The 25,432-nt window shown below is 39.1% G+C and overlaps 1 protein-coding gene across 1 annotated transcript in view; it reads left to right on the forward strand.

Moving 5' to 3' along the window:
- ARHGEF38 (Rho guanine nucleotide exchange factor 38) overlaps nt 1–25,432 on the forward strand; it is a gene marked incomplete at its 3' end in the record, with an annotated part of 156,452 nt that overhangs the window by 68,143 nt on the left and 62,877 nt on the right. The window contains exon 3 of the mRNA XM_081248325.1: nt 17,248–17,371. Within this exon, the coding sequence (XP_081104451.1) occupies nt 17,248–17,371 (124 nt within the window). The remainder of the gene's footprint in view (nt 1–17,247; nt 17,372–25,432) is intronic.

The following is a 25,432-nucleotide window of genomic DNA, read 5'->3' on the forward strand; positions in this document are numbered from 1 at the left end:
GTTTGTTGTTGTTAGCTTGCCTTCCTTTTTTTTTTTAACATCTTTACTAAAAAATGTTAATATAATTACTTTACAATGTTGTGTTAGTTTCTGCTGTATAACAAAGTGAATCACCTATATATATACATATATCCCCATATCCCCTCATTCTTTTGCCTCCCTCCCACCTTCCCTATCCCACCCCTTCTAGGTGGTCACAAAACATCGAGCAGATCTCCCTGTGCTATGTGGCTTCTTCCCAATAACTATCTATTTTACATTTGGTAGTGTATATATGTCCATGCTACTCTCTCACTTCGTCCCAGCTTACCCTTCCCCCGCCCCATGTCCTCAAGTCGATTCTCTATGTGTGCATCTTTATTCCTGTCCAGCTCCTAGATTCATCACATACCATTTGTCTTGAGATTCCATATATATGTGTTAGCATACAGTAATTGATTCTCTCTTTCTAACTTACTTTACTCTGTATGACAGACTCTAGGTCCATCCACCTAAATACAAATAAATCAATTTCATTTCTTTTTATGGCGGAGTAAATTTCCATTGTATAAATGTGCCATATCTTCTTTATCCATTCATGTGTCAATGGACATTTAGGATGCTTCCATGTCCTGGCTATAGTAAACAGTGCTGCAATAAATATTGTGGTACATGTCTCTTTTTGAATTATGGTTTTCTCAGGGAATATGCCAAGTAGTGGGATTGCTGGGTCATATGGTAGTTCTATTTTTAGTTTTTAAAGGAACCTCCATACTGTTCTCCAGAGTGGCTGTATCAATTAACATTCCCACCAAGAGTGCAAGGGGGTTTCCTTTGCTCCACACCCTCTCCAGCATTTATTGTTTATAGATTTTTTGATGATGGCCATTTTGACTGGTGTGAGGTGATACCTCATTGTAGTTTTGATTTGCATTTCTCTAATAATTAGTGATGTTGAGTATCTTTTCATGTGTTTGTTGGCAATCTGTATATCTTCTTTGGAGAAATTTCTATTTAGGTCTTCTGCCCATTTTTGGATTGGGTTGTTTGTTTTTTTCTTATTGAGCTGCTTGTAAATTTTGGAGATTAATCCTTTGTCAGTTGTTTCATTTGCAAATATTTTCTCCCATTCTGAGGGTTGTCTTTTCATCTTATTTATGGTTTCCTTTGATGCGCGAAAGCTTTTAAGTTTATTAGGTGCCATTTGTTTATTTTTGTTCTTATTTCCATTTCTCTAGGAGGTGGGTCAAAAAGGATCTCGCTGTGAATTATGTCATAGAGTGTTCTGCCTGTCTTTTCCTCTAAGAGTTTTATAGTGTCTGGCCTTACATTTAGGTCTTTAATCCATTTTGAGCTTATTTTTGTGTATGGTGTGAGGGAGTGTTCTAATTTCATTCTTTTACATGTAGCTGTCCAGTTTTCCCAGCACCACTTATTGAAGAGGCTGTCTTTTCTCCAATGTATATTCTTGCCTCCTTTATCGAAGATAAGGTGACCATATGTGCATGGGTTTATCTCTGGGCTCTCTATCCTCTTCCATTGATCTATATTTCTGTTTTTATGCCAGTACCATACTGTATTGATTACTGTAACTTTGTACTATAGGCTGAAGTCAGGGAGCCTGATTCCTCCAGCTCCATTTTTCTTTCTCAAGATTGCTTTGGCTATTCAGGGTCTTTTGTGTTTCCATATATACTGTGAAATTTCTTGTTCTAGTTCTGTGAAAAATGCCATTGGTTGTTTGATAGGGATTGTATTGAATCTGTAGATTGCTTTGGGTAGTATCATTTTCACAATGTTGATTCTTCCAATCCAAGAACATGGTATATCTCTCCATCTGTTTTGATCACCTTTAATTTCTTTCATCAGTGTCTTATAATTTTCTGCATACAGGTCTTTTGTGTCCTTGGTTAGGTTTATTCCTAGATATTTTATTCTATTTGTTGCAGTGGTAAATGGGAGTGTTTCCTTAATTTCTCTGTCAGCTTTTTCATCATTAGTGTATAGGAATGCAAGAGATTTCTGTGCATTAATTTTGTATCCTGCTACTTTAACAAATACGTTGATTAGCTCTAGTAGTATGCTGGTAGAATCTTTAGGATTCTCTATGTATAGTATCATGTCATCTGCAAATAGTAACAGTTTTACTTCTTCTTTTCCGATTTGGATTCCTTTTATTTCTTTTTCTTCTCTGACTGCTGTGGCTAAAACTTCCAAAACTGTGTTGAATAACAGTGGTGAGAGTGGGGCAACCTTGTCTTGTTCCTGATTTTACAGGAAATGGTTTCAGTTTTTCACCATTGAGAATGATATTGGCTGTGGGTGTGTCATATATGGCCTTTATTATGTTGAGGTAAGTTCCCTCTATGCCTATTTTCTGGAGAGTTTTTATCATAAACGCGTACTGAATTTTGTCAAAAGATTTTTCTGCATCTATTGAGATTATCATGTGGTTTTTATCCTTCAGGATAGGTTTAGGTTTTTATCCTATCCTTGTTAATATGGTGCATCACATTGATTGATTTGTGTATAGTGAAAAATCCTTGTATTCCTGGGATAAACTCCACTTGATCATGGTGTATGATCCATTTAATGTGCTGTTGGATTCTGTTTGCTGGTATTTTGTTGAGGTACATGCTGGTATTTTGCATCTTTGTTCATCAGTGTTACGGGCCTGTAGTTTTCTTTTTTTGTGACATCTTTGTGTGGTTTTGGTATCAGGGTGATGGTGGCCTCGTAGAATGAGTTTGGGAGTGCTCATCCCTCTGCTATATTTTGGAAGAGTTTGAGAAGGGTGGGTGTTAGCTCTTCTCTAAATGTTTGATAGAATTAGCATGTGAAGCTATCTGGTCCTGGGCTTTTGTTTGTTGGAATATTTTTAATCATAGTTTCAATTTCAGTGCTTGTAATTGGTCTGTTTTTATTTTCTGGTTCTTCCTGGTTCAGACTCGGAGGATTGTGCGTGTATAAGAATTTGTCCATTTCTTCCAGCTTGTCCATTTTATTGGAATATAGTTGCTTGTAGTAATCTCTCATGATCCTTTGTATTTCTGCAGTGTCAGTTGTTACTTCTCCTTTTTCATTTCTAATTCTATTGATTTGAGTCTTCTCCCTTTCTTTCCTGATGAGTCTGGCCAGTGGTTTAGCAATTTTGTTTATCTTCTCATAGACCAGCTTTTAGTTTTATTGATCTTTGCTATTGTTTTCTTCATTTCTTTCTCATTTATTTCTGATTGACCTTTTTGATTTCTTTCCTTCTGCTAACTTCGGGTTTTTTGTTCTTCCTTCTCTAATTGCGTAAAGTTAGATTTTTTATTTGAGATTTTTCTTGTTTCGTGATGTAGGACTGTATTGCTATAAACTTCCCTCTTAGAAGTGTTTTTGCTGCATCCCATAGGTTTTGGGTCATCGTGTTTTCATTGTCATTTATTTCTAGATATTTTTTGATTTCCTCTTTGATTTCTTCAGTGACCTCTTAGTTATTTAGTAGTGTATTGTTTAGTCTCCATGTGTTTGTATTTTTTACAGAGTTTTTCCTGTAATTGATATATAGTCTCACAAAATTGTGGCCAGAAAACATACTTGATACAATTTTAATTTTCTTAAATTTACCAGGGCTTGATTTGTGACCCAAGACATCATCTATCTGGGAGAATGTTCCATGAGCACTTGAGAAGAAAGTGTATTCTGTTGTTTTCGGATGGAATGTCCTATAAATATCAGTTAAGTCCATCTTCTTTAATATATCATTTAAAGCTTGTGTTTCCTTATTTATTTTCATTTTGGATGATCTGTCCATTGGTGAAAGTGGGGTGTTAAAGTCTCCTACTATGATTGTGTTACTGTGGATTTCCCGTTTCATGGCTGTTAGCATTTGCCTTATGTATTGATGTGCTCCTATGTTGGGTGCATAAATATTTACAATTCTTATATCTTCTTCCTGGATTGGTCCCTTGATCATTATGTAGTGTCCATCTTTGCCTCTTGTAATAGTCTTTATTTTAAATCTATTTTGTCTGATATGAGAATTGCTACTCCACCTTTCTCTTGATTTCCTTTTGCATGGAATATCTTTTTCCATGCCCTCACTTTCAGTCTGTGTGTGTCCCTAGGTCAAAGTGGCTCTCTTGTAGACAGCATATATACGGGTCTTAGTTTTTTTTGTTTGTTTTTATTTTGCGGTACACGGGCCTCTCACTGTTGTGGCCTCTTCTGTTTCGGAGCACAGGCTCCAGACGCGCAGGCTCAGCAGCCATGGCTCACGGGCCCAGCTGCTCCGTGGCATGTGGGATCTTCCCGGACCGGGGCATGAACCCGTGTCCCCTGCATCGGCAGGCAGACTCTCAACCACTGCGCCACTGGGAAGCCCCCAGTCTTGTTTTTGTATCCATCCAGCCAGTCTATGTCCTTTGGTTGGAACATTTAATCCATGTACATGTAAGGTAATTATCGATACGTATGTTCCTATTTCCATTTTCTTCATTGTTTTGGGTTTGTTTTTGTAGGTCTTTTCCTTCTCTTGTGTTTCCTGCCTTGAGAAATTCCTTTAGCATTTGCTGCAAAACTGGTTTGGTGGTGCTGATTTCTGTTAGCTTTTGCTTGTCTCTAAAGGTTTCAATTTCTCCATCGAATCTGAATGAGATTCTTGCTGGGTAGAATAATACGGATTATAGGTTTTCCCTTTCATCGCTTTAAATATGTCCTGCCACTTCCTTTTGGCCTGCAGATTTTCTGTTGAAAAATCAGCTGTTAACCTTATGGGGATTCCCTTGCATGTTATTTGTTGCTTTTCCCTTGTTGCTTTTAATATTTTTTCCTTGTATTTAATTTTTGATAGTTTAATTAATATGTGTCTTGCATGTTTCTCCTTGGATTTGTCCTGTATGGGACTCTCTGTGCTTCCTGAACTTCATTGACTATTTCATTTCCCATGTTAGGCAAGTTTTCAACTATAATCTCTTCAAATATTTTCTCAGTTCCTTTCTTTTTTTCTTCTTCTTCTGGGACCCCTATAATTCGAATGTTGCTGTGTTTAATGTTGTCCCAGAGGTCTCTGAGGCTGTCCTCAGTTCTTTTCATTCTTTTTTCTTTATTCTGCTCTGCAACAGTTATTTCCACTATTTTATCTTCCATGTCACTTACCTGTTCTTTTGACTCAGTTATTCTTCTATTGATTCCTTCTAGAGAATTTTTAGTTTCATTTATTGTGTTGTTCATTATTGTTTGTTTGCTCTTTAGTTCTTCTAGGTCCTTGTTAAACATTTCTTGTATCTCCTCCATTCTATTTCCAAGATTTTGGATCATCTTTACTATCATTACTCTGAATTCTTTTTCAGGTAGACTGCCTATTTCCTCTTCATTTGTTTTGTCTGGTGTGGTTTTACCTTGCTCCTTCATCTGCTGTGCGTTTCTCTCTCTTCTCATTTTGCTTAACTTACTGTGTTTGTGGTCTCCTTTTCACAGGCTGCAGGTTTGTAGTTCCTGTTGTTTTCTGTGTCTGCCCCCAGTGGGTAAGGTTGGTTCAGTGGGTTGTGTAGGCTTCCTGGTGGAGGGGACTAATGCCTGTGTTCTGGTGGATGAGCCTGGATCTTGTCTTTCTGGTGGTCAAGACTGAGTCCGGTGGTGTGTTTTGGGGTGTCTGTGGCATTATTATGATTTTAGGCAGCCTCTCTGCTAATGGGTGGGGTTGTGTTCCTGTCCTGCTAGTTGTTTGGCATAGGGTGTCCAACACTGTAGGTTGCTGGATGTTGGGTGGATCTGGGTCTTAGCGTTGAGACAGAGATCTCTGGGAGAGGTCTTACTGATTGATATTATGTTGGGCCATAGTTCTCTGGTGGACCAGTGTCCTGAAGTCGGCTCTCCCACCTCAGAGGCTCAGGCCTGACACCAGGCCAGAGCACTAAGACCCTGTGAGCCACACGGCTCAGAAGAAAAGGAAGAAAAAAGAAAGAAAAAATAATAATAATAAAATAAATAAATATAAATTTAAAAAATTTTAAAGTATAATAATAAAAAATAAGAAGAGAGCAACCAAACCAATAAACAAATCCACCAATGATAAACAGCACTTAAAACTATACTAAGATAAACATAAAAATCAGAAAGAAATTAGTCTCAGACAGAAAACCCCAAGTCTACAGTTGCTCCCAAATTCCACCGTTTCAATTTTGGGATGATTTGTTGTCTATCCAGGTATTCCACAGATGCAGGGTACATCAAGTTGATTGTGGAGATTTAATCCGCTGCTCCTGAGGGTGCATGGAGAAATTTCCCTTTCTCTTCTTTGTTCGCACAGCTCTGGGGTTTCATCTTTGGTTATGACCCCACCTCTGTGTGTAGGTCACCCTCAGGCATCTGTTCCCACGCAGACAGGATGGGGTTAAAGCAGTGGCTGATTAGGGGGCTCTGGATCACTCATGCTGGGGGGTGGGAGGGGTAATGTAGTTCTAATTGGAATGCGGGGCGATCCTGTGGCAGCAGAGGCTGATGTGACATTGCAACAGCCTGAGGTGCACCGTGCATTTTCCCGGGGAACTTGTCCCTGGATCACGGGACCATGGCACTGATGGGCTGCACAGGCTCCCAGAAGGGGAGGTGTGGATAGTGACCTGTGCTTGCACACAGGATTCTTGGTGGCTGCAGCAGCAGCGTTAGTGTATCATGCCCGTCTCTGGGGTCTGAGCTGATAGCCGTGGCTCAGGGCTCGTGTAGGCAGTGCTCTGCCTTCTTTGGACAGATGGGGAAGGAATCCCCTTTCTTTGCGCACACCGAAACAATCATCTCTTACCTCTTAGGCAGGTCCAGTCTTTTTCCCGGACTCCCTCCCAGCTAGCTGTGGTGCACTAGCCCCCTTCAGGCTGTGTTCATGCCACCAACCCCAGTCCTCCTCCTGGGATATGACCTCTGAAGCCCTAGCCTCAGCTCCCAGCCCCCACCCTCCCCGGCGGGTGAGCAGACAAGCCTCTTAGGCTGGTGAGTGCTGGTCGGCACCGATCCTCTGTACGGGAATCTCTCTGCTTTGCTCCCTACACTCCTGTTGCTGTGCTCTCCTCTGTGGCTCCAAAGCTTCCCCCCTGCCGCCCACTGCCCGTCTCTGCCAGTGAAAGGGCTTCCTAGTGTGTGGAAACTTTTCCTCCTTCACAGGTCCCTCCCACTGGTGCAGGTCCTGTCCCTGTTCTTTTGTCTCTGTTTTTTCTTTTTTCTTTTGCCCTACCCAGGTACGTGGGGAGTTTCTTGCCTTCTGAGAGGTCTGAGGTCTTCTGCCAGCATTCAGTAGGTGTTCTGTAGGAGTTGTCCCACATGTAGATGTATTTTTGATGTATTTGTGGGGAGGAAGGTGATCTCCACGTCTTACTCCTCTGCCATCTTGACGGTTCCCCCTACTTGGGCATTTAGCTGCACGATTGGTTAAAAGACTTGCTGTCTAGCTGTGATATTGATTCAACTTGCAGTTTGACTCAATTAGCCAGTTTAGAATCTAGTTTCACAGCAGGAAATTTCACACAGACAAATCAGTAGTTTAGAGAAAACTGATGAAATAATGGCTAGTTTACCCTGAAAAGCTTTGTAATCTACAAGCCAACTGTCTCAGTGAATGCCATCGTAATTAGATAATTATCCTAGCCCAGTGGGTGCCAGGGCCTTCTGCCAACATCCTCTTTTCCCACTTGCTGCAATTTCTGTCTCACAAGCCATCCTCTCCTCAGTTGCCTCACTAAAAAATAAAACTAGAACTGGTTCTTCGCTCTCATAACATCCCCATTGAGTCCCCACTTCTTAGGGTTGTTTTTGTTTTGTTTTGTTTTGTTTGCAGTACGTGGGCCTCTCATTGTTGTGGCCTCTCCCATTGTGGAGCACAGGCTCCGTACGCGCAGGCTCAGCAGCCATGGCTCACGGGCCTAGCCACTCCGTGGCATGTGGGATCTTCCTGGACTGGGGCACGAACCCATGTCCCCTGCGTCGGCAGGCAGACTCTCAACCACTGCGCCACCAGGGAAGCCTGGGGTTGTTTTGTTTTGTTTTGTTTTGTTTTGTTTTGTTTAATACATTTTCACCTTTCCTCCACTCTAACCTTACTTGTTACAGTTAAAATCTTAATATCATTGCTCTTTTAGGTTTCAACATTAATAATGGAGCAAACTAATTTAGTGAATACATCCAGGTCTCACCACAATGCTGTGCATGGAAGTGCCATATAGAAAGGATAGATGGGACCCAGGTTTTGTTAGAATGAGTCAGATGATGTCCAAGGTGGATTTCCTCTATATGAATTCTAATAGAGGGTCCAAAATTGAGTCTAGACTTACTGCCAAACCACACCAAATAGAAATATTGAAGTATTTTCTAGAAACAATTTCCAGAGAAGAGTTTGCTTGGTGGGAATCACCATGGTCCTCAAAAGCAATGCTATTTATTTTCTTCCTTCTTCTACAGTTGTTGTATATATGTCTGGAGCATTAAAGTTCTGTGATTTTGATTATCAAATTAGAAGCTTAAAAATGTATTTCCAAATTGAGGTCAGGGCAGTAATATCCAGCTGAGGGTTTTTAATCCATTGGTTATTCGAAGAAAATGTTTGCAATTGCTGCTATAATTTACCAAGACTTGTTAAAAGCCTTAAGAAACATTAATAACTTTAGCTCAACAATTACACTTATTCCTAATTTCATAAGTAAATAATCATAGGTGTGAACAGGTTTTAGCCAGGAGAGCTGCTTATAATAGTGAAAATGGCAGTTTATCTAGATTTCAAATATTGAATGACTGGTTAATTAGACTACAGTATTTCCACATAATATTGACATTTAAAATGTTGCAACTGAGGAAAATTAATGACATGAAAAGATGTTCATGTTATGCTAAGTTAAAAAATGAAAATTTTTAAATATTATTTGAAGTATATAAATCTGTTGTACAGATGTACACACACACACAGAGAACAGCAATTAAGGAGGACATACCTCACAATATCAATGGTTATTTCTGTGTGGTAGAATAATACGCAATTGTATTTTCTTTCTTTTACTTAGCTACCTATCTTTAATTTTCTACAATAAACATGAACTACTTTTATGAAAATAGCTTTTTTTTTTTTTTTTTTTTTTGTGGTATGCGGGCCTCTCACTATTGTGGCCTCTCCTGCTGCAGAGCACAGGCTCCAGATGCACAGGCTGAGCAGCCATGGTTCATGGGCCCAGCCGCTCTGCAGCATGTGGGATCTTCCCAGACCGGAGCACAAACCCTTGTCCCCTCCATCGGCAGGTGGACTCTCAACCACTGCGCCACCAGGGAAGCCCAGTAGCTTATTTCTTTTAAACAGTTTGTTTCTCAACCTCTTTTCAATGTCCACTTTTAAAGGTGTTTGTGGTTGGGGTCTGCACAATACCTAAGAATGTTTGGTGATTCCTGTCTGTGACTAGGTTTAGGATGAGTGTCCCAAGGCTCATTAAGCAGAACACAGTAAACAGGGGTTTCCCAAGTGTAAATGAAGGGGGAATTGGAGCCTTTGTCAGCAAATCTTCGGTATATTAACAGCCAAACTGAGCACAACAGTTTGTTTTTGTGGATAAAATTAAGCAGAAAATTATCAAATATCTACTTAATGTGATATTCTGAACAACGAAATTAGGTGATTTTGATTTTTTTCTTTAAACCACTTTTGATCTCCTCATACTTGTTATTCAGAGCCCAGTAAAAAACAAAAATGTTTATTGATGGCTCCCACAGACAAAATATATCATTTGAATTATAGTGATTCAGTTCTATTCAAACTGTCAAACTTTTATTGAGTGCTAGGTGTGAGCCTTGCACTGTATTAGACACAGGGGGCTATTCAAATAACTCACAAAGACAATGTCCTGGAGGGACTCACAGTTTATACATAAATACAGATAAATTAATAAATAACTCATATGTATAAAATGGGCTTCAATATAAGCATTGGGTAATCAAAACTAGAGTCGTGGAAACATAGGAGACGGAGAGGTTAATTCCAACCAAGGGAGCAAGAAAGTTTTCTTAGAGGAAGTGAGATTTTGGCTAGAAATAGAGAAGTGTATTAGTCTCCTGTTGGTTAGAGGTAACAAGTAAAATTCCAAGTAGCTTGAATTTTACCCAAAGCACTCTACAGATTCAATGCAATCTCAATCAAATTACCAATGGCATTCTTCACAGAACCAGAACAAAAAATTTCACAATTTGTATGGAAGCACAAAAGACCCTGAATAGCCAAGGACATCTTGAGAAAGAAAAACAGAGCTGGAGGAATCCGGCTCCCTGACTTCAGACTATATTACAAAGTTACAGTAAACAAGACAGTATGGTACTGGCACAAAAACAGGAACATAGATCAGTGGAACAGGACAGGAATCCCAGAGATAAACCCACACACATATGGTCACCTTATTTTTGATAAAGGAGGCAAGAATATACATTGGAGAAAAGACAGCCTCTTCAATAAGTGGTGCTGGGAAAACTGGACAGCTACATGTAAAAGAATGAAATTAGAACACTCCCTCACACCATACACAAAAATAAGCTCAAAATGGATTAAAGACCTAAATGTAAGGCCAGACACTATAAAACTCTTAGAGGAAAATATAGGCAGAACAGTCTATGACATAAATAAAAGCAAGATCCTTTTGGACCCACCTCCTAGGGAAATGGAAATAAAATCAAAAATAAACAAATGGGACCTAATGAAACTTCAAAGCTTTTGCACAGCAAAGGAAACCATAAACAAGACCAAAAGACAACCCTCAGAATGGGAGAAAATATTTGCAAATGAAGCAACTGACAAAGGATTAATCTCAAAAATGTATAAGCAGCTCATGCAGCTCAATATGAAAAAAACAAACAACCCAATCCAAGAGACCTAAATAGACATTTTTCCAAAGAAGATATACAGATTGCCAACAAACACATGAAAGGATGCTCAACATCACTAATCATTTGAGAAATGCAAATCAAAACCACAATGAGGTATCACCTCACACCAGTCAGAATGGCTATCATCAAAAAATCTATATACAATAAATGCTGGAGAGGGTGTGGAGAAAAGGGAACCCTCCTACCCTTTTAGTGGGAATGTAAATTGATACAGTCGATATGGAGAACAGTATGGAGGTTCCTTAAAAATCTACAAATAGAATTACCATACGACCCAGCAATGCCACTACTGGACATATACACTGAGAAAACCATAATTCAAAGAGAGTCATGTTCCACAATGTTCACTGCAGTTCTATTTACAATAGCCAGGACATGGAAGCAACCTAAGTGTCCATACACAGATGAATGGATAAAGAAGATGTGGCACATATATACAATGGAATATTACCCAGCCGTATAAAGAAATGAAATTGAGTTATTTGTAGTGAGGTGGATGGACCTAGCGACAGTCATACAGAGTGAAGTAAGTCAGAGAGAGAAAAACAAATACCATATGCTAACACATATATATGGAATCTAAAAAAAAAACAATGGTTCTGTAGAACCTAGGGGCAGGACAGGAATAAAGATGCAGACGTACAGAATGGACTTGAGGACACAGGGAGGGGGAAGGATAAGCTGTGACAAAGTGAGAGAGTGGCATGGACATATATACACTATGAAATGTAAAATAGCTAGCTAGTGGGGAACATCCACACAGCACAGTGAGATCAGCTCAGTGCTTTATGACCACCTAGAGGAGTGGGATAGGGAGGGTGGAGGGAGATGCAAGAGAGAGGAGATATGGGGATATATGTATATGTAGAGCTGATTCACTTTGTTATGAAGCAGAAACTAACACAGCGTTGTAAAACAGTTATACTCCAATAAAATTGTTAAAAAAAAAGAAGACTTACAGAGGTCCAAGAGGCACATGAAGAGATGCTCAACATCACTAATTATTAGAGAAATGCAAATCAAAACTACAATGAGGTATCAACTCACACCGGTCAGAATGGCCATTATCAAAAAATCTAGAAACAATAAATGCTAGAAAGGGTGTGGTGAAAAGGGAACCCTCCTGCACTGTTGGTGGGAATGTAAATTGATACAAGCACTATGGAGAACAGTATGGAGGTTCCTTAAAAAACTAAAAATAGAACCAGCATATGACCCAGCAATCCCACTACTGGGCATATACCCTGAGAAAACCATAATCCAAAAAGAGACATGTACCACAATGTTCATTGCAGCACTATTTACAGTAGCAAGGTCATGGAAGCAACCTAAGTGTTCACCAACAGATGAATGGATAAAGAAGATGTGGCACATATATACAATGCAATATTACTACTCAGCCGTAAAAAGAAATGAAATGGAGTTATTTGTAGTGAGGTGGATGGACCTAGAGTCTGTCATACAGAGTGAAGTAAGTCAGAAGGAGAAAAATGAATACTGTATGCTCACACATATATATAGAATCTAAAAAAAAAAAAAAAAAAAAGGTACTGAAGAACCTAGTGGCAGGGCAGGAATAAAGACGTAGACATAGAGAATGAACTTGAGGACACGGAGGGGAGGGGGAAGCTGGGGCGAAGTGGGAGTAGCATTGACATATATACACTACCAAATGTAAAATAGATAGCTAGTGGTAAGCAGCTGCATATCACAGGGAGATCAGCGCGGTGCTTTGCGAGGACCTAGAGGAGTGGGATAGGGAAGGTGAGAGGGAGGCTCAAGGGGGAGGGGATATGGGGATTTATGTGTACATGTGGCTGATTCACTTTGTTGTGAGACAGAGGCTAGCGCGGTATTGTGAAGCAGTTATACTCCAATAAAGATCTATAAAATAAAATACATTATGGTTTAAAAAAAAAAGAAAAGGCTGTTTATTACTTTCTGTAATAAGGATGTCTTGCTTTAGGCAAGGTAGACCCAGGAGCTCACATGACAATGTCAGGCTTAGCTTCCCTCTCTGTGTTGACTTTATTACAGTCAAGCTCTCCACAAAGATGACTGCTGAAGACAGAAATTTACATATTTTTGTATGTAAAGGCCCTTTTGTTTCCCAACAACCATTTTAAAAAATCAGTGAAGCTTCTCATTTACTATGTTTTGGCACCTGTCATCCTAGGCCAATTGCTGTGGCCAGCAGGTCACATGCCCACCACTGGAGGGAGGAGGGAGGGGTCAGGCACCATGAGTGACAATTCCACCAGATCAGGTAGAGCTGGGGAGCTGTGTCTTCTCCCAAAAAAAGCAACAGAAAGCACAGAAAGATGGGCAAAACTACTGGACAGATACTACCATTACCATATTCCATTTCAGATGGGTAGAATGTTTTAAGTTATTTGGGGGCAAAGCATTTGTAAGCAAAGGGAAGAGCTTGGGCTGGGATGTGAATACAGGAAAATGCAATGAAAGCTTTTGAAAACAGTGAGTATAAGGTGCTGGTGGTAACAGAGTAATTCGATACCAATGAGTACAGTCTCTGAATTGATAAAATTTTATAGGTGTGTTTTCTTTTACTTAGACATTTGTGCCTTGGGAGTTTTGTATACATACAACTGTAAGATCAGCAATTATTTAAATGCAATGGGAACTTGCTATTTGAAGTATATCCTGTGAATACTTTTGTGAAGCAAAGAATTAAATTGTCACCCAAAATACTGACCTTTAATTTTTCTGTTTTGTACTTTCAAATTATTATATATTGACTTTGCTTAGAATAATGTATACTTAAAAGAAATCTTTTTACAAAAAAATGAATTTATTTTCATTTAAAATATAACTCAACCTAAGCTGAGTATTGCCCATTTCTAGTAAATAATTAATAAATGTATGTAAATGCTTCCTTGAATTTACATCAATAGTTAGAAAATCATCTACCAGTTTTAAAATCTTATTTGGATGAGACATTTGTTCCTTGGCATATCAGTAACTAAATGTGAATTCATTTCATGATTCACAGAATCCCCATGGGCCTGTGGTGATACGGGTGATTGAAACCAGGCCAACTGATGTTTTAATCCTTTCTGTCCTTCAGAAAGAAAAGAAATCAAAGCCTATGTTTTTGTTATTTAGTATTTGTTGCATTGTGCTAAGATTATAGATAGAATACAGAATTAGATCCTTGCTAAATGAATTTAAAATATAAATTAGACAAATATACAGTATTCTGACCTTGAGAAATAAATTGTAGAACTGACCACCTAGTGAAAAACTCAGGAACAAATTAAAAAGTCCAAACAAAGATGGCAAAGTATTCTATTATTAGTTATTGCTGGTAATGGACTATGACATAGGACTAAACGGTCAGTTTCCAGCTCCACCTCTGTTTTGAACTTCATAATTCTGGGCATGGTACCTCTCTTCACTCTGCATGAGTTTCCCTATCTTCAAACTGGTTCATGTTTTACAGAGAAGATGGAATTGTATATGATATAATAAATATGAAGCACTTTAAGTTCCTCAGAATGAAGATTCCACAACAAAATGAAATAATAATAGGGCATACTATATGAACTACTTGCTTACAAAGCAAGTAAATTAGGGATGAAATTTTATACTTTAGAAGGATTCATTTCAAAATATGATTTTAAAAATTATTAAACTAGCACATCTAAAATAAATCAATCTAGAAAAATTTGACTCATACAAAACTTTTGTAAAACGTATTTTGCACTATTCAAAGTTATGCCTTTGTGATTTAATTAATACCCAATACGTAAAGAAAATAATGTGTTAAGTCAGTAGTGCTCAGAGATATGTGGCGTTTGAGCCATTTAAAATTATGATAAACAAAAAGAGCCATATAACTGTTATCTACCTTTTAGATATTTTGTGTCTATAATACTAAACATACTTACTAACACAGAAATTAGAAGTCTTGAAAATCCGTAGATTTTAGGCAGAAGAGCCATGTGTGCCCTGTCCTGTTAGAATGAGTGCTTAACAAAGAAACATTCTGTGAGATACTGGGTTAAAGACCCTAAGAGCTAATAATGTTTCATTATTACTAATGAAGTATGACTATATAGATAATTTCAGAATACATTTTAAAAACTGAACAAAAAAAGTTGTGCAGTCCTATAAATAAACCCACTACATACAATCACACAGCATTTGATTACAAATGAGGCTCGGAGTTTTCTTGAGAACCAGACTGATGACAGGAAGGTGAGGAATTTCCCAAGATGGTTGAAGGACATATATCCAGCCAGACTATATTGCATAGGAAACAGCTGACACAGTCGCAAAATTTTAAATAAGGTACAATGTGACGTATTGCTTCCATGTTGAATAACAGAACACCCCGATCAAAATAATAGCCATGTCCAGTATGGGGAACAACGTCAAGAATAGGGTCAATGTCAAAAAAGGTCGGGATAAAAAAAATAATGAGCAGCCTGCCTCTGCCCTGTGGTGCTCCAAGGTCAATGGTGTTTCAAGGACAAAGGACGACCCTCCCTGAAAAAGTTTCAGCGTCACACCCCCTACCGGACTCCTAATCGCCCTCCTCACCATGTTGCGATGGCTATGAAATCCCTGCTCCCACATGGGCGACGCCCACCTGGGTAATGGGACCTGTCCCAAATAAGAAAAGGCATATGTCCTGTCCCACTCCAACCCTATAGAAGGAAGGTATATGTGCCTCGACCAATCAGTTGAAAATTTCACCTCGGACCATTCTTTTGTTTTCTGGCTATAAAAAGTGACCAATAGCACACGTTTGGTCTGGACTCTCCCAGACTACTAGGAAGTCAGCCTGCTGTTCCAGCAGCGACCTTTCCCTCTAATAAATTCTATCTTCTTTACATTTTGCCTTATGTGTGGAAATTCTTTTCCAACCCTCAATCAGACCACGACACTCCCCCACTCCTAAATAGACCTAGCTGAGAGCCTAATAAAAGAAGCTGCAGTTGTTGGCCTTCATCTCCAGATTTCTTCCAGGTCTGTCTCTTATCCTATATACCTTGTGCCCAACTTCCCTTAATTTCTTGGCTCCTTTTTTCTGATCTTTAGCTGAACTCCCTCTCTCTCTCTCACCCCTAATTTTGCCAACCTCGTTTTGGACCAGTAACTCTGCTTTTCATCTCTGAAGCTTCTGCATGACGATTATTGATGATTTGGTTACCCACCTAGGACCTCATGCACAATAAGTCATGAATAAAAGGCACCTGCTCCTATTCCCTGTGGCAACCCAGTGGAGCCTGGACCAAGCTGTTCATGACCCACTAGACACTGTTTGATTATGAAAGGAGATCTGACTTAAACTCAGGAGAAAGATTCTGAGTAAGATCCAGCAAAATCTGGGCACATAGCTCATCATACTCTTCTTGGATGGCTTAGGATCATTGGCCAACCCTCTACGAATCATCCAATGCCTGTGACAGAGTTTGGTCTCTACTACAATTCTTGGTATGTAGAAGGACTTCAGGAATTATTTAGTGAAAGGATGGGTGAATGAATAAGTTATTATAAACACCAGCTATAAGATCTAGGAATGATTACACTGGTTTTTGAGGGTATGCATCAAGTTATCAAATATGATGTATCTTTAATTAGTAGAATACGTTTGGTGAAGATTTCCATTCACATTTCTTTCAGAAAAAAAAAAGCAGGAAAAAACTCAGCAAATCTACTTGTCATCACTTTAAGAACATCTGTGGTTTTAAAACAGCTTTGAAAATAGTCACTTACATAGAGTAAGTTCTGACTTCTGCTGTATAAGCAGTAAGGCATTCTAAATGCATATGCACTAGTACATACCCTCATAGAGGGCAGTTAATAAAATACCGATTAGGGAACCCAAATCTTCTTCACACTGTGGTTTTTACAGGAATATGCAGATGTACACTCAACTCATTAAAACTTAGTCAAAATAGGGCTTTCCTGGTGGCGCAGTGGTTGGGAGTCCGCCTGCTGATACAGGGGACACGGGTTCGTGCCCCAGTCCGGGAGGATCCCACATGCCGCGGAGTGGCTGGGTCCGTGAGCCATGGCTGCTGAGCCTGCACGTCCGGAGCCTGTGCTCCGCAACGGGAGAGGCCACAACAGTGAGAGGCCCGCGTACCGCAAAAAACAAAAAAAAACAAACAAAAAAAACTTAGTCAAAATAAAGAAAAAGAAGGAGGTAACAACAGATGCACCATCCAACTTCTTGCATGAAAAACTGCACATTTCCTCTGGAAATCCCAAATAAGAATGTTCACAGAAATGGTTGATGGAAACAGCATGGGCTAGCATATAAAACGCTTACGGTTTAGCAGGAGAAAACATCCTAAATACTGTGCATCTCTCTCCATCAGCTGGTGTTCAGTGTTTGTGTTTCTTCAGATTGATCAGCTGGACATGGATAGCTTGTTTAGCAACATTGAATCGGTGCATGAGATATCAGCCAAGCTGCTGTCATTGTTGGAAGAGGCCACGACAGATGTGGAACCGGCCATGCAAGTAATCGGTATGTTTATTCTCTTCTCGAGTTCTCCAATGTGACAGGAAATAATATTTTAATGGCCTCCTGTTGCTTTGGTTTTATGTTTCTGACTCACCAAGCTTCCCAGGATATATATAAATGCTAAACCCATCTTCAGGCTCATTGTAATTATACAAATTCTGTATTTATTTTCGGATGAGTTTATATCCATTTGCTGAAGTCCCTCAGTACACTAAGCACACCATTTGCTTTTTAATTTCCAATCTTTCAACCTCTTTGCCTTCCAGATGTTCTCTCATTTGCTTTCATGGCTAATACTTACTTGTTTCTTAAAGAATTAAACATTTAAATACTTTAATAACTTTACTGATTTTAGTCACGTCTCTTTTTTTTGTTTTTGCGCTATGCGGGCCTCTCACTGTTGTGGCCTCTCCTGTTGCGGAGCACAGGCTCAGTGGCCATGGCTCACAGGCCCAGCTGCTCCGCAACATATGGGATCTTCCTGGACCAGGACACGAACCCGTGTCCCCTGCATCGGCAGGCGGACTCTCAACCACTGTGCCACCAGGAAAGCCCGCCACAATGTCTCTTATTCGTCTTATGATTAGGAATCCATTGATTTTTGGATTGTAATTTTTTTGCATGGGAAGTTTATACAATCATTCAAACACTTAACAACTACTTCTTCCATGCTTTTCCTTTTTTCTCTGTATTATTTGCTTTCCAAATATGTTTCTAGACAGTCATAGATTATTTTCTCACTCTGATAAGATTTTGAAAAAAATATAAAGAAATTACTGGAAAAGTGTTGGGTCAAATTTTTGTTCTCTCCATTTTCTCCATTCATTGGCCATTTATTTATTTATTCACCCAGTGAATAGCTATTAAGCAGCAGTATGTGCGATGATTCTTGGGAGCTTCAAAGGGAATACTGTGTTGTGAACTTGAAGGCAGCTGCCGCAACCAAGATATCACAGACACAGTGCCATGGAGGCTAAGAATTCTTTAAAACATGTTGTAATCATTTTTCTATTTCACACATAATACTCAATATATGCTCATTACAAAATATTAAAACAGTTCTGGAGTACACAGTGTAATTCACCCCTCCAATGTGACTAACATCCCCTTAAGTAACCACTGTTATCGGTTTGATGTGGATCCTTTCTTTGAGATGCACACAGAGACACAAACACACATTTACACCTTATATCTTTATTCACCCTCATTATGTCTTTGTTTGTTAATGGGAATCAGAGTATAAAAATGGCATGAAATTGATTTTGTTTCATACTTAAGGAAGACCCAAAATTTAATAAGCAAAGCTGATCTTATACAAAGGTGAAACGACCTGGCTATTTGTAGTATTTTACATGCCCAAAGGCCAGCCCACTCAAAAAGTTTCTCCCACTGGCAGGTTTAAATTCAGTCATTTCTTGTGATTATGTACTAAATGTTTGTGTTCCCCTCAAATTCATATGTTAAAGCTCTAACTCCTGACATGATGGTATTAGGAGGTGAGACCTTAGGGAGGTACTTTATATTTAGATGAAGTCATGAGGGGGTTGATCCATGATGGAATTAGTGTCCGTATAAGGAGAGAAAGAGATACCAGAGTTCCCTCTCCACCATGTAAGGACTCAGGAAGGCAGCTGTCTGCAAGCCAGGAAGGAAGTCCTCACCAGGAACTGAATCTGCTGGCACCTTGATCTTGGAGTTCCCAGTCTCCAGAATTGTGAGAAATAAAGGTCTGTTGCTTAAGCCACTCAATCTATGTTATTTTGTTATGATAGCCCAAGCTGACTTATATAGTTTCCAAAAAATTGCAAAAATAATTTCTAAAGGAAGGACTCTTCATTATCACTCTAGGGTGGATTCATTGGCCATTCATTTATTTATTCACTCAATGAATAGTTATCAAGCAGCAGTGTGTGCAATAATTAAGGTGTTGTGTGACATTACTAGGGATTAAAAGATGAAAGAGATCACGTTTCCTCCAAAAGTTTGCAAATAGCCCCTTGAATTGAATACACTTGTTTAATACATGATCAGAGTATTTTCTACACTACTGCAGAACTTCAGGGGATAAAGAGACTACTTCTAGATGGGGAATCAGAGAAGAATTCTTAAAGATGTTACTTGGGCTTAAAGTATAGGTCAGATTTCAGCAAGTGAAGTCCAGATTGGGAAGACTAAGTAGAAGTAACAGCATGAACAAAACCATGGACAGGAAGTGCCAAGTGTTTAGGAAATGGTGTGTGACCAAGTCAAGCTGGAGTGAAGGACTCATGTAAGGGAGGAATAAGAAATGAATCTGTAAGTATAGAATAGGGAGAGACCATACTTGGAATCCAAGTTTGGAAATTACTCTGCAGGTAATGAGGAGCCATTAAAACATTTTTCAGCAAGGATGTAATGAGACACAAAAGTTTTTGGAGAAAGGAAACTATGGTAGGTATGAAGAGAATGGGTGGAAGGAGAAAATGAGTAAATATATTATTATAGATAATTTAGCCATGTGGTAACAAGCATCTAGGCTAAGGTGGATAAAGTGAGAATAGAAAACGGGATCAGACTCAAGAGAAATGTGGGAAAAAGCACAAACAAAATGTAGGGGTTGGTTGTATTTGCTGGAGTCAAAAGCAATTCCAGGTTTAAGGAGTCACGTAGCCTGATTTGCCTAGAACATTCTGGTTTTAGCCTATTCAAGCATTCAGTCCAGTTTAGCATTTGTCCTGGATTTTCTCCTTTTTAGAGGAGGATCATTATTAATAGTTGCATCACAAGAGATTCGGTAAGACCTCTATATCGTACTTCAATTTCTGACATGGCCTCTCTTAGCAGAGAGTAAAAGGCAGGTGCATTTGCCAGAGTTCTCACATGGTAACCTCTGAAAGAGAGCCCGTTTCTCCTTTTCCGACCTTTCTAGTCTCAACAGTACTTACATCTTCCTTAGAAGTATGGCATACAGGGTACTGGCTGATAAAATGATGACTTTGGGCATGAGCAACTAGCAACAGCTAGCTGCTTCCTGTTTTGATGGTGGTGGGAGATGTATGTGATGCTACAAATCCTTCTGTCCACAGTACAGCAGCTAGTTATGTCATGACCCATGCTGGGTGGCCCATGCCATGACCAGTGGGAGGCAGGAAGCCACAAGGGTGACAGTCAATAGGTTTAGTGGGACATGTAGGGAATTAAAGATTAAGTGCAAGTGAAATATGTGTGGGAAGTGGAGGCTGAACTGTCCTGCTACAGAGTATGTGGATGCTGTTGCTACAGCAGTTTGGTTATTTATTGTATGATATAAATCTATCACCTTTTTATTGTCTGGTTATGCTTATCTTATTTTGCTACAAACCCTTTCAAAAGTAAGTGTTTAATGTATGCACATTTAATAAAAATTAAGTATTTATTTTTTATTTCTCAAGAAAGTTGATGGTCAACATATAACACAGAAAATACCATTCACAAGGGGGTCATTAATGCTGTCATTGACCCATAAGATAGTCAAAGACAGAAATCTGCAGAAGAAGTAGCAACATCTACATACAAAGTTAGTCATTATTCTTAAAAAACCATGCTCATTATTTTAAAACATACAGTAGTCCCTCTGTATCCACAGGGATTGGTTCTAGGACCTTCTTGGATACCAAAATCCTCGGATACTCAAGCCCCTTATATAAAATGGTGCAGTATTTGCATATAATCTATGCAAACCTCCCATATACTTTAAATCATCTATAGATTACTTATAATACCTAACACAATGTAAATGCTACATAAATAGTTGCTGGTGCCTGAAAATTCAAGTTTTGCTTTTTGGAACTTTCTGGATTTTTTTCTGAATATTTTCTATCTGAGGTTGGTTGAATCCATGGATCAGAAACCTGTGGATATGGAGGACCGATTGTACTTGGCATTTGGCATTTGCTGTCCATGGTTTTGTTCATGCTGCTACTTCCACTTGGAACCTTCTTCCCAACCCGAACCTACTTGTTGAAATCTGACCTATACCTTTAAGCCCAAGTACATATCACTCCATGCAGCATGGCTTCATTTGTGTCAAATGACAGTTATCCTAACTTAACTTCTCTCATTTTTAATTCCAAGTTTCCTTGGGCCTGTGAGCAATGGCTATTAATGAGTTGATACCATTAGCAGAAGATTTTGCAAACAGTTAAATTATGACAGTTTTATAATAGTGTGAGCAGATGAATTAAACAGAAAATCAATTGATTCCAATTCTGATTCAAAATGTTTAATCCAATTCACAGAATCAAAGAAAAGCTTTTGGAAGTTTATGGTATCAAAGGTGAATTTTCTGACTGTATTGTAAATGCTACTATAACTTTAAAAATTAAATTTAGGAATGCAAATTATAATATAAATACATATTTTGGTGGAGCATCACAGTAAAAGAATGCTTTTACTAAAGTAAGAAATCTATGGAGCAGAAATGTGCTTGGGATTGATTGTGGTGCATATGTAATACGCCGTGATATTCTATTAATTCAAATGCAGTCAAAATTCACACATAGTGGGGCTTCCCTGGTGGCACAGTGGTTGAGAATCTGCCTGCCAATGCAGGGGACAGGGGTTCGAGCCCTGGTCTGGGAAGATCCCACATGCCGCGGAGCAACTAGCCCCGTAAGCCACAATTACTGAGCCTGCGCGTCTGGAGCCTGTGCTCCGCAACAAGAAAGGCCGCGATAGTCAGAGGCCTGCGCACCGCAATGAGGAGTGGCCCCCACTTGCCGCAACTAGAGAAAGCCCTCGCACAAAAACAAAGAACCAACACAGCCATAAATAAATAAATAAAATCTTAAAAAAAAGAGGCAAAATTCCTTTAAAAAAAAAAATTCACACATAGTTTTACATATACAAAAATTAGAGTGAACTGTATATAATATTTAGAGGATATGCACACTTTTTTTGGTGTTGGTCACTAATCAGCTTTTAGAAATTGTATTTTGCTCAGAATCAGCTAGAAGTCTTTAGTTAAGATATTCAACAAACAGAAAAGTAACTTCAGCTTTTTAGTCTTTATAATTGCAGTTATTGAAAACAAAACTGCAGATGGGAAGACACTGAAATTTATCCCTATGAAAACAAGGAATTAGCTAAAAAATAATTAAACAATGAGAGTTCGTATTGTGTAAAAGATTTAATTTTGAAATTTTTAAATTGTATTTTGGAAGACTTGACTTATGTAAAGAAGCTTTAGACAGAGCTCCTGTTTAATAGGATAAAGTTATATCCTGTACCAGATTTTACAATATCTATATTTGGAAAAATATTCCAAAATCATAAATAGAGGGCTTCCCTGGTGGCGCAGTGGTTGAGAGTCCGCCTGCTGATGTGGGGGACACGGGTTCGTGCCCTGATCCGGGAATATCCCACGTGCCGCGGAGCGGCTAGGCCCGTGATCCATGGCCGCTGCGCCTGCATGTCCGGAGCCTGTGCTGCACAATGGGAAAGGCCACAACAGTGAGAGGCCCACGTACCGCAAAAAAAAAAAAAAAAATTATAAATAGAAACAACTTATTTGATGAGATTTTTGTTGTTGTTGTTGTTGTTGCCGTATGCGGGCCTCTCACTGCCGTGGCATCCCCTGCCGCGGAGCACAGGCTCCGGACGCGCAGGCCCAGTGGCCATGGCCCACGGGCCCAGCCGCTCCGCGGCATGCAGGATCCCCCCAGACCGGGACACGAACCCGCGTCCCCCGCATCAGCAGGCGGACTCCCAACTACTGCGCCACCAGGGAAGCCCTGATGAACTTTATTTTGTAAAAGAAAGGAAAAATAAAAATGAAGGCAAGAAGACAATAGCTTTGAAAATATTTAAGCTCAAATATTTATACACTTTAATATAGAGAGATATATAATCAGAATTTTAATATCTTCCATTTAGTAGAATTTTCTCTGAGCTTATTAGGTGTCTCTGTCCTAGGAGGAGAGTATTTTCACGATTAAAAGTATTATGGTTTATATATTTGAGCAGCCAAATAAATAATGCTAGTATTGGATTTTAACCCATAGAATAAAATAGAGTCCATACAGATATAAATAAATGAGGAGAAAGGAAGACAGTAAATTTCAATGAATAAATATAGAAGAAAATAGAAAATTACCATTAGGTAAACAATATAGTCATAATTGTTACAGAAAAATCCACTGATCAATACTAGATTTAGTGGATGAAAGTTTGAGGAGAAATTTATTTTCATAGTTTCAAAGTGTCTCCTAAGTAAGTATTAACTTCAAAGGGAAAGATGGTAACATTTCAGTGAGAAACCAGGCAAAGCCTACCTTAACCAAGTGAGTTATCAAGATCAGCAGTATCAGGAAATAACACACATTCACATCAAGAACCTTGTGATACAATGCACTGAGGGGGACACATCATATCTGTGGTACTTTTGTGCAAAATATGTGCACTTGTGTCCAGTCATGAGAAAACCTTAGACAACAGCAAACTCAAGTGAGGGACACTCAACAAAATAACTGACCAACACTGTTCTAAAATGCCAAGGTCATTAAAGACAAGGTAAGACTGAGGAACTCTTAACGACTGCAGAAGACTAAGGAGGAGTAACAAATAAATGCAAGTGGGGGCCTGAGTAGATTCTAGAATAGTAAAAGAATATTAGTGTCAAAATCCATGCAAGGTGTTCAGTTTAGTTAATAGTATTACAGCAAGTTCATTTCCTTTTGCTGACAATTGTACTATGGTGATGTAAGATGTTAACACTGGGGAAGACGAGTGAGGGATATCTGGAAACTATTGGTGCTATTTTTGCAACTTTCTTATAAGCAAAAATTAATCTAAAACATTTTAATTATTAAGGCTTGTAGAGAAAACGCAATCGAAGATGCTCACAATTTCAAGTTTCTAATTATAAATTGCAATATTGAGGAAGACTGTAGAAAATTTATGGAAAAAATTAAGCCAGTAAGGCCATATTTGAAAAAGTTGGAGGCATATTTTAATTTCCCTACCCTTTATATCTGGCCTAGCCTCATGACTTGCTTTGACCAACAAAATGTGGCAAAATGATGTTCTACAATAGCCTTGTGACAGCCACTCTCTGCTCAGGGAGAGAGAAGGCTCAAACTACCCAGTCATCCCAGACAACACAGTCAAGGCCTTGGACACGCGAGTAAGGCCCTCCTCAGCCAGCTGGCCTCATGCTACAGACTACAAATGTATCAATAAAACCCCTTTAACACCACATGGAGACAAGCCATCCCAGCTGTGCTCTACTCAAATTATCAACCTGGAGAATCGTGAGCAAATGGAACAAATAAACAGTGTTGTATTAAGCCTTTAAGGTTTTTTTGGAGGGGGGTATTTTTTTTTCTGTAGCAATAGCTAACTAATACAGATTCACAGAGAAGAGATTAATTACTTCAACTCAGATGATGAAGAAAAACTTGATTTGGAAGGTGACTTTTGAACTTGAACTTGAAAGATTTAAAAAGGTGGAGATTTGAGCAAAAGACTTCTCAAATGACAAATGGCACGGAGGCCTCAAGACAGGAGAGTGAGGGAAGCTCTTATAAAAGAGAGCAATTCAACGTGGCTGGAGCATAGTGACAAGGAGTATATCCATGACCCATACAGGGTAGCCGTATCAATGGAGTTCACTGGCAATTTCCATCACTAAATCTTTCATCTTACATTTCATAAGGTAAACTGATTTGGGGTAAGATTGCCAAAATCATGTTGCCATAAAATGAAAAGCACAGGTGTTCCATTTTTTGTCCTTAGATGGCACGAATGAGTTTGTGATTCACAGTGCTAGTGCCAATGGGGAAACTTTCCTGATACCTAGATCAGCCAGGAGGAGAATTTTACTCAATAAAATCCTTGGGGTTTGGTCGAGGCTCAAGTTTAAGCACAGAGGCATATGTCTGAGAGCTCTGGGGAATTGTCTAGACTATCATGCCAAGATAGAAACTGGATTTTAAAATCTTGATTTAGGCAGGCTGCCTAGATAGGAAATGGGTTCTAAGTCTTTAGGGATGGGAGTGTGAGAAGTGGCTCTTGTTTCCACTTAAACTGAAGATCATTTTGTAACAA

The sequence above is a fragment of the Mesoplodon bidens genome (genome assembly GCF_964165515.1).
Source record: "Mesoplodon bidens genome assembly, chromosome: 1".
Classification (NCBI taxonomy): domain Eukaryota; kingdom Metazoa; phylum Chordata; class Mammalia; order Artiodactyla; family Ziphiidae; genus Mesoplodon; species Mesoplodon bidens.